This window comes from Lissotriton helveticus, chromosome 12 (genome assembly GCF_964261635.1).
Source record: "Lissotriton helveticus chromosome 12, aLisHel1.1, whole genome shotgun sequence".
Classification (NCBI taxonomy): domain Eukaryota; kingdom Metazoa; phylum Chordata; class Amphibia; order Caudata; family Salamandridae; genus Lissotriton; species Lissotriton helveticus.
In genome coordinates this window covers 511,763,636-511,779,508 of record NC_136073.1, presented here as the reverse complement: position 1 = coordinate 511,779,508, position 15,873 = coordinate 511,763,636, and the positions used below count along the sequence as shown (strand labels likewise).

Here is a 15,873-nt window from a genome sequence, read left to right as displayed (position 1 = left end):
TTGCTTCTCACTGCACCTCTCTTGCTTCTTCCTGCACCCCTGTTGCTTCTTTCTGCACTTGTCTTCCCTCTTTCTGCACCTCTCTTGTCTCTTTGTGCACCTCTCTTGCCTATTTCTGCACCTCTCTTGTATCTTTCTACACATCTCTTGCCTGTTTCTGTACCTCTGTCGCTTCTTTCTGCACTTCTCTTGCTGCATTTCTGTTGCTTCTTTCTGCACTCCTCTTGCCTCTTTCTCGCCTTTCTCTTGCTTTTATCTGCACCTCTCTTGCTTGTTTCTTCACCCCTGTTGCCCCTTTCTGCACTTGTCTTCCCTCTTTGTGCACCTCTCTTGTCTCTTTGTGCACCTCTCCTGTCATTTTCTGTACCTGTCTTGCCTCTTTCTGTACTTCTGTTGCATCTTTCTGCACCTCCATTGCTACTTTCTGCATCTCTCTGGCCTTTTTCTGTACCTCTGTTGCCTCTTTCTGTACCTCACTTGCTTCTTTCTGTACCCCTCTTTCCTCTTTTTCCACCTCTCTTGCCTCTTTCTGCATCCCTGTTCCCTCTTACTGCACCTCTGCTGCTCATTTCTGCACCTTTTGTGCTTCTTTCTGCACCTATTTTGCTTCTTTCTCCAACCCTTTTACCTCTTTCTGCCCCTTTGTACTTCTTTTTGCACTTCTCTTTCTTTTTTCTGCACCTCTCTTGCCTCTTTCTGTACCTCACCTGCCTCTTTCTACCCTTCTCTTGCTTCTTTCTACACCTTTTTTGCTTCTTTCAGCAATTCTCTTGCCTCATTCTGTACTTCTCTTTTGCTGTTTTTACAACCCTCTTTCCTCTTTCTGCACCTCTCTTGCCTCTTTCGGCAGTTCTCTTTCCTCCTTCTGAACATCTTTTGCTTCTTTTTACTACTCTTGCCTCTTTCTGCACCCCTCCAGCCTCTTTCTGCATCTCACTTTCCTCTATCTAAACCTCTCTTGCCTCTTTCTGCAGTTATATTGCCTCTTTCTGCATCCCTCATATTTCTTTCTGCAACTCTCTTGTCCCTTTCTACACTTCTTTTGCCTGTTTCTGCACTTCTCTTGCCTCTTTCTGCACCTCTCTTATCTCATTCTGCACCTCACTTATATCCAAATACCGGTCGGTAACAGTCGAAAATACCAATTTTCGGCTGTTACCGACCGGTATTTGGATACTGAGATGTAGGGGCATAAGAAAATGCAGATTCTGTAATTTTACCGAATCGGTACTCTACCGAATCGGTAAAATTACCGAATCGGTAAAATTACCGAATCTACATTTTGATATGTAGGTAGCACTGTAAACAGTGCTACAGTGCTTTCAGGATTCGTTATTTACCACAAATTATTAATTGGTGTTAATAACGAATTCCTATGCAAATGCAAATATGTGCATTTACACCTGTGCCATGTGGCACACATACATGCCCTAAGGGCATGGATGTGTGCCACATGGCACACCAGCCCTAATCAGGGGTGCAACAGGGTGTCAAAGTGACACCAAGCCACCCTTGAATTTTTCGGTATTTACCGAATCGGTAATTACCGATTCGGTAATTGACATTCATTCCTATGGGCCTAGAGGCCCATAGGAATGAATGGCAAATACCGAATCGGTAATTACCGATTCAGTAAATACCAAATCTTAATGATTCGGTATTTTTTACCGAAAAATTATCTACATAGCATTTACCGATTCGAAAATACGAAATCGGTAAAATTCGGTATTTATGAATCGGTAAATCCAAATTACCTACAAATAGCCCTTACTTCTTTCTGCATCCCTCTTCACTCTTTCTGTACCTCTCTTGCCTCTGTTTTACCCTGTTCCCTCTTTCTGAACCTCTCCTGCCTGTTTCTGCCCCTCTTCTGCCTCTTTCTGCAACTCTGTTGCTTCTTTTTGTACTTCTTTTGCTTTTTTCTGTACCTCTCTTCCTTCTTTCTGCACCCCTCTAGCCTCTTTCTGCACCCTTCTTCCCTCTTTGTGCAACTCTCTTGCCTCTTTATGTACCTCCCTTGCCTCCTTCTGCTGTGCTCTTACGTGTTTCTGTACCCCTCTTGCTTCTTTCCACACCCCTATTGCTTCTTCCTGCACCCCTCTTCCCTCTTTCTGCACCTTTTTTCCTCTTACTGCAACTCTCTTGCCTCTTTCTGCATTTCTCTTGCCTCCTTCTTCACCTCTGTTGCTTCTTTCTGTATTTCTCTTGCCTCTTTCTGCATCTCTCTTGCCTCTTTCTGCACCCCTGTTCCCTCTTTCTGCCCTCTGCTGCTCGTTTTTTCACCTCAGTTGGTTCTTTCTGCACTGCTCTTGCAGCCGCAGCGGGTAGTGGGAGTACCAGCCGGGTGGTGACGTGAGGAGGGGGGCAGGGTGGGGGATAGTAATGTATGGACTACGGACTTTAACAGGTAAGTAAACATAAAAATAAATAAAATTAATTTTGTTGCACGCACTGCATTGCATTTGGTGATACAGTGCAAGCAACGAAATTTGTTTAATTTATTTTTATGTTTACTTACCTGTTAAAGTCCGTAATCCATACATTACTACCCCCCACCCTGCCCCTCCCCCTCCCCACGTCACCGCCCAGCCAGTACTCCCACTACCGGCCGTGGCTGTGCTCTTGCTTCTTTCTGCACCCCTCTTGCTTCTTTCTATACCCCTCTTGCTTCTTTCTGCATCCTCTTTCCTCTTTCTGTACCTCTTTTGCCTGTTTCTGCAATTCTCTTGCAGCTTTCTGCATTTCTCTTGCCTCCTTCGTCACCTCTGTTGCTACTTTCTGTACCTCTATTGCATCTTCCTGCAACCCTCCTGCCTTTTTCTGCACCTAGGTTACTTCTTTCTGCACCTCTCTTGCCTCTTTCTGCACTTCTACTGCTTCTTTCTACATCTCTGTTGCTTCTTTCAGCAATTCTCTTGCTTCATTCTGTACTTCTCTTGCCTGTTTCTGCACCCCTCTTTCTGCACCTCTCTTGCCTCTTTCTGCATTCTCTAGCCTCCTTCTGCACCTCTGTTGCTTCTTTCTGTACTTCACTTTCATCTTTCTGCACACCTCTTACCTTTTCTGCAGATATCTTGACTCTTTCCACACCTCTCGTGTTTCTTTCTGCAACTCTCGTATCTCTTTCTTTACTTCTCTTGCTTCTTTCTATACCTCTGTTGCTTCTTTTAGCAATTCTGCCTCTTTCTGCACTTCTCTTGCCTGTTTCTGCACCTCTCTTGCATCTTTGTGCTCTTCTCTTACCTCTTTCTGCACCTCACATGCTTCTTTCTGCCTCCCTCTTCGCTCTTTCTGTACCATTCTTGCCTCTTACTGTACCCTGTGCCCTCTTTCTGCACCTCTCCTGCCTCTTTCTGCAGTTCTTTTGCCTCTTTCTGCACTCCTCTTCCCTCTTTCTGCACCTCTGTTACTTCTTTCCGCACTTCTCTTGCTTCTTTCTGCACCTCTCTTGCTTCTTTCTGCACCCCTCATGCCTCTTTCTGCACCCCTATTCCCTCTTTCTTCACCCCTCTTGCCTCACCCCGCACCTCTGTTCCTTTTATCTGCACTTTTTTCTTTCTTTCTGCACCTGTCTTGCTTCATGCTGTACCCCTTTTGTCTCTTTCTCTACCCCTCTTACCCCTGTCTGCATCTCTTATGCTTCTTTCAGCAATTCTCTTGTCTCTTTCGCCACCCCTTCTCCCTCTTTCTGCATCTCTGTTGCTTTTTTGTGTACCTCTTCTGCTTCTTTCTGCATCCCTTGTGCCTCTTTCACAGCCCCTTCCCTCTTTCTGCACTCCTGTTCCTTCTTTCTGTATTTATTTTGTGTCTTTCTACACCTCTCGCTTCTTTCTGCATCCATTTTGACTCTTTCTGTACCCCTCATGCCTCTTTCTGCACCTCTGTTTTTTTATTCTGCACTGCTTTTGTTTCTTTATGCAGCTCTCTTGTTTCTTTCGATACCCCCTTGCCTCTTTCTCTACCCCTTCCCCTTTTCTGCACCTCTGTTGCTACTTTCTGCATTCCTCTTGCCTCTTTCTGTACCCCTCTTCCCTCTTTTTGCACCTCGCTTGCCTCTTTCTGCACCTCCGTTCCCTCTTTCTAGATCCCCTACCTCTTTCTGCACCTCTGTTCCTTCTTTCTGCACTTATTTTTTTTGCATCGCTGGCACAATGACCGCGTTTCTCGGTGAAGTCACAGACTGCACCTCGCAGGAGTCCCTTGCATACTTGGTCGCGGCAGTCAAAAGGCTTTTCACTCCCATGGATCTCCTCCGGGTGGGTCCTCCTTCCCTGCCACTGGTAAGCACGTAATACATCCAAAAACGATCACTTCATTACAAAGTAACCAGAGGACACAGTGGAGACGTTAGTAAAGTCCGCTTATTGGCAGCAGGTGTGGCAGGATGAGTTTTGGCGTAGTTTTGCCTTTCTCAAATGCCATGAATTTTGGGTATTTGCCTCCTCCCTCTTTTGTCCTGTATAGGTGAGTGATTGGCAGTGTAATTTAATCTTTGGGTGACTGACTAGGTATGTGAGAATCTATGGAGTTTTTTGGCCCTGGGGTTCCTTGTGGGACCCCCTAAGCAGGCCTAGGGGGTCAGGGTGTTTTTACCCTGCCCCCTATTCGTGTATTGCGCATTTCTTTTACTGGTTTCTTGTGCCTTGGTTTTACATCGGGGTAACTGGGCTATTAGGTTCATTCAGTATGTTGGCTGCACTAGTGACCACAGGTGTGGATGGGACCACTAGCAGTTCATCCTTAGGGATGGCATTGGCTCTGTCAATGGCTTTCCGTATGACAGGCGCTGAGTAACCTCGTGCCTTGAAACTCTTAGCTGCTTCCCCCTGGCGCTCAAGGCGATCTTCATAGGTGCTGCAAATTCTGGCTAAACGTAACATTTCCCCATAGGGAATGCTGGTTATGAGGTGCCTGGGGTGAAAGCTGGAGGCGTGCAGTGTAGAGTTCCCTGCGGTAAGCTTCCGATGGAGCTTAAAATGCAAAGAGCCATTGGCGATGTACAGATTGACGTGTAGGAATTCAGCAGAGGTGGCACTAATGTTAGCATTAAATTCCAAATTGACATCATTGTCATTGATCTCATTAATGAACATTCTAGCACTTTTAACATCACCTCACCAAATCAAAAAGACATTGTATATGTAGCGTAGCCAAGACACAATGTTGTTGTTGAAAGCTGTCATGTGCTCGACCATGAGAACCCGCTCCTCCCACCAGCCAACATGTAAACATGCATAGCTGGGCGAGAAGCAGGCTCCCATGGCCACACCCCTGAGTTGCTGCTATACCTTCATTTTGAACATGAAAAAATTATGTGTGAGACACCAATCATATATATATACACATACTCAGTTGACAGAAATAACCAATCACTTACTACACGTGACAGCAATAGCAACCCTCTTTATTGACGTTATAATAAAAATAGATGTAATTTGATTTACCAGTCTAGCTATAGCGAAATCTTCTTGTTACATCCGATACCACAATAATTATGACTATGTCATCTTTAAAAAGTAGTCATTTAGCATATTTCTTTTGAAGGATAAACAATCCAATTTATTTGTTGGTTTATCTTTTTCATTATCAATTAAGCAATGGTCTCCAAGATAAAATATAGGAGACAGCACAGCAACAAAAGCGCACCACAGATTTGAATAGCCATTCACAACAAATCAAAATTTCTAAGAGGGCAGTCATTGATCCGTGTCTGTTGGGTAAACAGAACTCTTTTTGTTGGCAATAATCGTGTTTACTAATGTCTGCGTCTATCAGTTTGTATTATAAACTATGCCAAAGTTAAGCTTTTAAATCCATTAGAAAGTTTTATAATGTTTCTCGAAGGATTACTTAAAGTGTACTGCATTATGTAAGGTTCTCCTAACCTTATATTGAGTAGATTACAGTGAAGTCCTTTTTGTAGGTTTTCCATTGATCGGCATACCGACCTCGAAAGGCAGTTCAACGTCAATGCAGAAGATGGAAAAATCACTTTGGCAACACCGCTGGACAGAGAATCTAATGTTTGGCACAACATAACAATCATGGCTACAGAAATTAGTAAGTTTGCATGATTTCTTCGTATTCGTTTGGGGGTGAAGAAAGGGTGGGGGTCTGTGCTTTCATTATGTACAAAAAGCTTTTTAAAATGTACTGCCAAAAATACTGTGGCACATTATAAACAGATTTAGAAATCAAAATGGAGGCAGTTTTTACAAAGCTTTTCTTCCTCCTGCCGACTACATTTCTCTCCTGTTTTCATTTGTCTTGTCCTGGATGCTGGCCAGACCTCTTTGAACAGTTTAATGAAAACGCAGGTCTTAGTTTGAAAATGTCATCCAATACAGAAATGTATTATTTTGCATTTATTTTCCAGCTCCAGTCAAGTGCATGCCAAAAAACAGCACAGAGACAGATTTATCGACATTACACTGACATAAAAGTTTGGGGCATCACAAATCTCTGATAGAATAAAAGAACAATGCTCTGACATTTTTTTCATGGTTTTGTGCTTAGAGATGTCTTCACAGGAAATGCAACATCAACGGTGTTAACGTTCAAGACAAATTGTAAAGCATGTTTTTGAGGCAAACAAATCAAAACGAAGTTTAAGTTTCAGTGTTATTTAATCACACTGAGACTGATCATAGATTAATGAAATGGAAGAAGACCATTGAACATTAGATACATCATTGGCAATATTATAGTGCCCAGGAGAAGGTGGGGGGAAGGTTGTGATTTAGGTGAGGTAGTGGGTTTGGAAAAGAGTGCAAATCACATGTAATGCAAGCACAAATGTGCCAAAGAACATGAATCAAAAACAACATCGCAGTAGCTCAATATGCCTTTTTCATCATTAACTTATTTGATTTTGGCCCATTTATTTATTAAATGGCCAGTGGTTTACCTCGTTAATTAACACAGGTGTAAAACCTTGACTTGCTTTTCCAGGCGACCAAAGTTTTGTAAAGTGCTGCTTCAGGACAACAGTTACAACTAAGCATGTGCAATACTTCTTTGGGAAACGTAACATCAATAATTGTCTCGAAGTTAATCATTGCTGAGAAAAAGCATAAAAAATCAGTGAAATGCTACAGTAAACAATTTCATCAAGTGTTGAGTGTCTCTCTTTACTGTTTCCATCAAGATAATAAAAAAAACATTTAAATGGTGCTAATGCTAGCATAGGAACATAGGCAATAAAAAAGCAGATACTACCGTGAGGTAAACGTATAAAAGTTAATTTATCTCTCACTTTGATTTTCACTCTTGGTCCTATGCTTATTTCAGTCAGGTGTTTCAGCCCATTTTGAGAGCAGTGGCATTTAATTACACTATTCGAGTCTCACAAAAAATAATATTAAAAACAATATTCAGCTTGTTCTGTCATTTGGATGAGGCGGATATACATAGTGCTAGGGGGTTGTATTTAACATTTTTCAGAGTCGTCTGGAATTAAATACGTTTGATGATAGTCAGGGTGGAAAAAAGAATTTGGAATTTAAAAGTAGAACATATTGTTTTTCCGCGGGTGTCGTGTGTATTTTGTTCTCAGTGTACCGAACAGCATATTTTTAGCTTAATTCACAGTTAAGATTGTTTTGCTTGGTGCCAGTATGTCTAGTAAATTGTCTCCAACTAAAACTTGAAATGAAAGCCCAAGCTCAAATTGTATTACCGATACTAACTGATTAGAACACAAATTAAAAACTGCTCTTAACATTTATTGATGAAGCATGTATGAGCTGTCCCTCGTGCAATGTATTTGTATGAAATGTGTGACTCGATGTGATATATATTCTGCTTTTGAAATACTTAACATACACTGCTAAGCAAAACAGCTGAATGGGGCTTGCCGACATTCACTCAAAAAGGAATGACTGTCAAGTATTAAAAGGCTTAAGTGGGTGATGATATTGTCATATTGTCTCTTGCTCCTAGTTGAGCAATGAAAAAAACATAACGTTCTTTATTAGTGTTTATTTATTTTTCACATCACATAAAGACATACTTGAGCAAAAAACTATTTCAAGGATAATTCTCAGATGTACCAATGGTATTCATTACACAAAGCATTCTATCAAGCAAAGGAAACAAGCACATAGCTAATCAACGGGGAACATCCATTACGACGAAACTTTAACAACGCGGTACTGTTACCACGCTACTTTTACAACGCAAGTCGTTACGACGACTTGCGCTGGGGGTCACTCCAGGATAGTAAATAGTTTAATTTACTATCCAACTCCTTCCCTAGAGTCCACGGGGACTGGAGTTGGAATAGTAAATAAAACTATTTACTATCCAGCGCCCCTCAACGCAAGTCGTTGTAACGATTTGCGTTGTAAAACTAGCGTGGTAACGGTACGCGTTGTCAAAGTATGCGTCATATCGTCATACATCCCTAATCAACAGTATATATAACAGGTAGGATCAGGAGGGATGGCCTGGCAGACTGGTAGTAGGGAAGAATGCTAGAAGAAGAGGTGCCAGAAGAGGTGTTGGGAGACGTATTGGCAAAGCAGTCGTTTTATGCAGTCCATCAGAGAAAAGTAGCTCCTGAGGCAGAATGAGAGAGTTCTACATGGTAAGCCCATGTCCAGAAAATGACTGTGAAAGTACTTGGTATATTCAGGGAATTGGAGTTTAGACACTTCTGATCATTCACGTATCTACCTGAGACTTTCAACCCTTGATGTAGTTCTTTCTAACAAGGAGTACTAGAGAGTATAGTACATGAAGCACTCGTTGTGGAACAGGGGTGCTCTAGCCTCTTCTGGATGTTGGTGTGCTCCATTTTAGAGTGGGAGCAGTATTGATGAGAAGTCTTTGATCAGCCCAGCTGTGGCATGCAAGCTAACTCTAAGCAAGGTCAGAGTGGGAACTAGGCAGGCTCCTAGGATTACATTTCTGTAGATAATATTGACTATCACTACAGCTTCGATCTCTGTTCAGAAATTTTAAAACAGGTATGTGATCTTTAATTTTGTTGAGGAGATGGAAGTGACATTGACAAGGTACGCAAATATGTTGGGCTAAGCTTCATCATGTGATACCGTAGCCACTGGAAAAGTCACCGCAAAGGGCAGTTTTGCTCTGTGTTGTCACAGTGAATTCCGAGCTGTTATTAAACATTTGATTGAGTTCATTTGCATGACAATTTGCATCATGCAACTATCACTTTTACGGAGTAATTTCGTAAGGTACTAATTGTCTTCCAACTTTGAACTCCTGTCTTTGTGATGAGGAATGTAAACAACTACAGCTATTCAGCAATTCCAATGAATTAATGTAAAGTTTGAAGATCAAAGAAGAGAAATCTTAACCCTGAGATGAATCCACACGGCATCTTGCAGCATTCATTACCTGCTGCTGCAGGCCTTGCACTGTTGGAGCATTCAATCTGCCCTTATGCGAAACCCAAATCATTTTCTTCTTTTCTGCACCTGAGCTTTGACATACACTGATGCCTTTATTGTTGCCTCAGCTCTCGAGTGATTCTGAAAATGGACTCAGGTCAAACTGGTAATATGACTTAGACCTGAAGGTGGTAAAACATTTCCTGAGCCACAATTTCATTACTGGCACAGACAAAACAGCCAGGGTGCCTGAACTTTTAATGGTGTCATACAGTTGGTAGTTATCAATAGTTTGGATTTTTGCAGTTTTAGTGTGATACTCTTAAAAAAACTTCAGGCTGTGCCAACAGTAGTAGCAGCTGAACTGAGAGAACAAAGATAAACCATTTTATGAGCACATATGTGGCTGAAGGCTGTTTAGTAGTCCTCAGATCGCAATAGAGATAAAGAAAGAATGTAGCAAAATGGGACAGAGGGAAATATATTAACCAGATGGAATTCTTTACACTCAGAATATAGTTCTGAAGTCACAAAAAAGTACACGGCCACTCTTTGTGGCTGCCTATATTGTAGATTCTGCAAACAGCAAATGCTCCATTAGAATCCAGTCTAACTGACACATTTCATTCACTACCTATGATTCTAAAATGCATTCTTAGGTCTTTTTGAAAAGGTACAAATGTACCCTTGACAGTAAAATTATGGCATGACACATTATATCCTTCTCAAAATGCTGGATCAAAAAATAAAGAACCAATGAGACAGGGTGCAGAATTTGAGCAAATCTTGTAACTGCTGTGCATTTGACAGCAGAAAATGAAGTTCTTGCCGTTGCTGATCTATCAAAGCACGCTACTCAAGGATGTCACTGGTACTTAATTATTATTTAGCCTTTCAGTTCACTTGTTTGAATTTAAATTTGGACTTCTGTTAGGATTATAGCCTACTATATTCAATATAGATAGAGAGGCTCATGGAAAATAGTTATAGAGTCATCAGGTACTTTAACCAATTCTCATTCTAAAGTATAATCAAAGCAAAGCCTGAACTTAAGCTCTGGTTAGCCTCAACTCAGGCTGTCCTCCATTTAAGCCAGCCCATCAGTTTCAATACTTGGAGCAAGTATAAAATGTCTCCGTTTAGTGAACTAAGCTAAGTGGTATTTAATTAGACTAAAAGCTCAAGAATTTGCCTAAAATATCGCAAGAATATTAAGAATTATTTAAACATGTGATGTTTGTGCCTCAGCATTTGTAGAGCAAATATGACTCGTCCACCTGTATTCAAAAGCAGGTGGTAAATGGGTTTACAAAGGAAAGCCAATTGTCCCAATTGACCCTTTAGTGGGACTAGTTTAATATTTTAATCTACTTTTGAGACACGTAACATCATCAGCTGCACTTTGCATGATTCCAAACAATCATACTTGTATGTGAAGTCATCATTTGTTTGAAGAGAGTTGTTTGCAGTTTTGTGTCAGCAGTGGAATTGCATGGCTATTGGTGTCTGCCTTTAATTCCTTGTAAATATATATACATTTCTACCTGCTACCAATTAAAAGTAATCACATATTAAATGTAATAAGGTAACCTAATGTTATCCTACAGGAGAAGCATGCCTTGCAGTATTGAAAAACTAAAAGAGTTTTTCACTACCAGGACATGTAAAAGTTAAAAGTAAGTATATAGCTTTTTAAATTCACAGCACACTGCCCTATAGGATGTTTAGGGCCTACCCTAGGAGTAACATATGTATTTAGAATAAAAGGAAGGTTTGTGCCTGGCAGAAGGTTCATTTTTCCAGGTTGAAATGACAGATTAGAACTGCACACACATGCAGCAATGGCTGGCCTGAGACATGTTTAAAAGGGATACATAAGAGGGTGGCACAATCAGTGCTGCAGGTCCCTTTAGTAGCATCTAATTTACACGCCTTTGGTACATATAGTACGACTTTACTAGGGACTTACAAGAAAATTAAATGTGCTCTTTGGGTTTAAGCCAATTCGAACATGTTGTAAGGGGTGAGCACATGCACTTTCTCACACTTTAACACTGGTTAGCAGTGGTAAAGTGCACAGAGTCCTAAGGCCAATAAAAACGAGATCAGCAAAAATGGAGGACTAAGGCAAAAGGTTTTGGGGTAGACTACCCTAAGTCTGACAGGAATAACAGGGCCTTTGTAAATATGGCGCAGTTTAGCTATCTCTCTTTCACACAATGCAGCACAGCAACGTCCCCTGCTATATTGCGTTGTGTGAAATGCTAGTAAAGTTGCTTTTATGCCTTAGAGTCACTGTCAGCGTCAATGAAGGTGGAGTTAGCTTTATTTGTTTGGGTATGTGAACACATTTGAATATGTTGGAAGGTTGGACCTAATTTTAAGTTAGCCTAGTTTTGTTAATGTATGATGAATGGTAAAATACAACACTCAAAATAATAATGAAATCTGATGCTAGATAGACATCTTAAAATCATATGTATATCACAAACAATGTCACATTCATAAGATTCAGTAGACACACCATGCTTTTTTTCACACCTTTAGAGCTGTGTGGTAACATAAATGTGGCGTAATTGTAGTACTGAATCTCTCTTGTAGCATATAATCACATTAAATGGGGTTCTTTGCATTTAAAGTGGATGTTGTTTTCACGGCCCATCTATAAGCATTTCTCAGACTGTGAGATTTTGTTTAATTCCTTGTGTAAGTTACTGAACCAAAAATAAGCTTGCATTTGAGCCAGAAGTTTCCTATATACCAGTGTTTAAAAATAAATGTAAAAGGATTTTTTGAAGTGTTTTGCAAAAACATCTGCGATATTCCATGCATTTGAAATGCATCTGAAAACATTCTAATGTGTTCATTAGCTGTAGGATTCTGCATATTTCACAAATGTGCCCTAAAAGGCAAAGGATGTCATTTTAATCTGTTACGACTCAGCACTACAGATGTAGAAAATAAACGCATATACGGATTGGGCATGGAAACAGTCAATACAGGTGGAATGGAGAGACATCTTTTCAGTGTAAGGTTCTGTATGGGATTGTAATTTAGAAAGTGCTTGTCGAGTGGTTGCAGGCTAGAGCAGCAGTACCTCGGACACCAGGTTTAAATCTCGTTCTGGCCATTTACTGTCAAGCCCCAATCACATTGCTGAACCTTCCATGTGTTTATCTCCCCATTCCGCAGCTTTATTGCACGCGCCAAGTGGTTTCCGCGGCAGATAATGCATCGCTCAGCATTTTGGGAAGTGTCTCTAGGAGTAACTACTGCATACAAAGAACATTCCGGTTTCTCCATTCATTGCCTTGTTTTGGCATTTTGGTAAATTATTTTCAGCAAAAATCAATATAATATAAGATTATTTAAAACTTGACAGTTCAAATTTCCCTTATATGTCCCATATATAATACAGAAAAGGAGAGCAAAGGATTGATGAGCTATGGAAAACCTTTCATTTATTTCTAGAAAAGAAATTATATGTCGAGTTGGGAATAGCACATTATTTAAATGATAAAAAAAGTTCATTGGCACCACATGGTCTAATAAAGCTGGTTTTTATATTTGCTTTAACAGAGTCATGCTCCCCTTTGAAGAAAATTAAAAACGTATCTGTGCATTTGCTTCTTGCCAAATTTAGCGCATGTGCATATGAGTGCACAAATGCAGGCACGGCCCGTGCAGGGCGTAATACCGGGGCGATGACGTCAGGCGGGGGAGGGTCAGTGTGGGGGGTTGTAAAATGCGGGATATGGACCATTACAGGTAAGTACCGAAAAAAAAAAAAATTGTTGCCCGCGCTGCATCATTTGGCGAGGCAGCGCCTGTAACGAAATTCGTTTTTTTCCCCTGGTACTTACCTGTAATGGTCCATATCCCGCATTTTACAACCACCACCCTGACCCTCCCCCGCCTGACGTCACCGCCCCGGTATAATGCCCTGCACGGGCCGTGCCTGCACAAAAGGCAAGTACAGAGCCATAATGGCGTGTGCATGGGGGATCCCTTATTCTACAGAAATCCTGACCCACCAAGGCGGCTGTCACTGCCTGAAGTGCAGGGTGCTCATATCAAATAACGACAACGCAGCCGCTGCGCGCACCATGCAATCGACTGAGAATTCATCTTAGTGGTTCCTCAGAATCCCTGGAGCTTTGCAAAATTCCTCAAGGCGATCTTGAGGGACATCCTAAATGTCTACCATATGTTCTGGGCTTACATGTATTGCTCTAATTTAAACCCGGCTCTCCATATGCACATAGTTTATTAATGCCTGTATGCCCAGGCAGCAGGTATTCTATATTTGCGTGGGGCCACAAACCCCAGCAAATGAAGCACCACCTAATTTTTAGGACTTGCCTGCACCACCTATTGCATGCTGCAGAAAGAGCCTTATGGGGATTGGAACTACACCAGTGGAGGTCATTCAGATGTAATCATGCTGAAATTGATACAATGCAGCGCACAAGGCAATAGGCATTTGTGCATGTAAAGCTCAAGAACAAATGGTGTCATATATCATGAGGAGAGAAAGAAACAATCCAAAATTCACCAGCATGCCAGGGATTTGCACATGATTAGATGTAAACTTGTAGGATAGAATTCTAGATGAAGTGAAGAATGTTAGTCCTCAAGGGCTAGATCCATGCCAGATTTCAAGAATAACACTCAACGACATAAAATATTAATATTTATCTCAGGTGGTCATCCTGTAGATCTGCAACAGGTGCAAATCTCGTGGAGCTCCTGAAATAATGATGAGGTATCTCAGAAATTACCGTAAGATAATATAACATTATGTGACTTTAATAACAGTTTTCCTGTGCTATGATCTTTCTTCACCTATTTTCAAAATCACTAAGTTAGCCATGAACTATGATAAACCTGAACAAGTAAAAACGTACAATTTTCTGCTGACCAGCGTTGGAGTCCTGGCCAACGCATTTGTTGAAACCTTTTTGAGGTCAAAATGATTGTTCCTTGTTCATGCTCTACGAGTAAAATGTAGTTTTAAATCTTTTTATATTATCAATTTTTAGAACACTTTTATTGGGCCTGAGAAAATATATATTGCGCGTGAGCAAATGATTATTATTGTTTTTCATGTATTTCACGTAGTTTTTGTTTTCTCTTGCTTATGCAATTTTCACACGCAGGAAAGAGCTCACGAGAATTGTGAAACTGAACATGGGCTGCAGCACATGTCCAGTTTACAATTTAGCACACAGATGATCAGGATACTTCATGTAGTGCACGTATTTTTCACGAAAATTGTATGTTTTACGCATAGAAAAGAAATTACAATTCATCTCTTGTGTCAAATTCGATTGACCAGTTAGAGTTAAATACGTCTTGCTCATGGCCCTCAGTCCTATAATCAATTTACCCTAAGGCCTATAACCTTTATGTAAATACCTCTAGCAAATAATTCAAAGCTTATTAATAAGGATCTTTGACAACAGCAGTAACTAGAAAGTGTTTGACAATAATCAGATCGTTGTCAATAAAAGTGTTTTCATTTCATTTCTAACAATTTTTGCTTTTAAACTTTTAATGGTATGTGAATATTAAATTACTTTCCCTCTAAGGAGATCCTTTGACTGCGAATGCATTCATAAACCAGAGCATACGTGCGTGCCTTCACATTCTTAGAAACATTTGCAATTATGCCTTATATCTTGGATGTCATTCTGATGGCTACTGCATCTAATTAAAACATTTAATTGTAGCCGTGTAAAATCTCCATGGCTTTCTGACTTTAATAGATGGGAATTTGTCGCTTTTGAATGGGCCATAATAAGGCTGATATTTCAGATTGCTGAGGCAATGGATAATGCAGGGTTTCTCTCCTGATGGCTTCATGTTTCTTTAAGAGTTAGCACTCAGTGGATTTCCCACAACAAGCTGTCAATCATTTTGAAAGGCAAGGTTGAGAGCACTAGATGTTTGGTACTTGGTTGATTACCTCAGATGCTTTTATCCCATTTGGAGGCAAACAACTGACTTGTGGTTACCAGGAAGTGAGAACAGGAGGAGAGATAGAGGGGAACACACAGTGCGTGGGATGCATTTTGTAGGCATCTGAGAAAGACCACAGCATTAATTTTTTAAAGCAATGACATGAACAGATTGATACTGTGCAGCTTCCTACCCACTATACATAATGTAGGCCGGATACTTGATGGTAGAAATGCAGTCTCTATCTTTTCATACATTGATGCCTTACATATGTACTGCATTATTTTAATTTCTCTTTATCTGTGCCTGATGGCTCGACTTGAAAACATGTGAGAGATACCTGGAGGTAATAACTTTTGGAAACCATAGATCTATAGTACATTGAGTCACATATGGTATTGGTTGTGTGAGCATCATACATTCTTGCAATGTGAAGTAATATTCAGTCGCACAACATATGTGAACAAGATGCGACATAATGTGTTCAGTATTAGGGCACTAAATGACATAACTTTCATAGTTACACACTTTTGTTGACCTCCTTATAGATATT

The 15,873-nt window shown here is 40.6% G+C and overlaps 1 protein-coding gene across 1 annotated transcript in view; it reads left to right on the top strand.

Annotated features, from left to right (window-relative positions):
- The window catches only part of CDH8 (cadherin 8), a 780,636-nt gene that overhangs the window by 608,320 nt on the left and 156,443 nt on the right, over window positions 1-15,873 (top strand). The window contains exon 7 of the mRNA XM_078668530.1: window positions 5,924-6,060. Coding sequence (XP_078524656.1) covers window positions 5,924-6,060 — 137 coding nt within the window. The remainder of the gene's footprint in view (window positions 1-5,923; window positions 6,061-15,873) is intronic.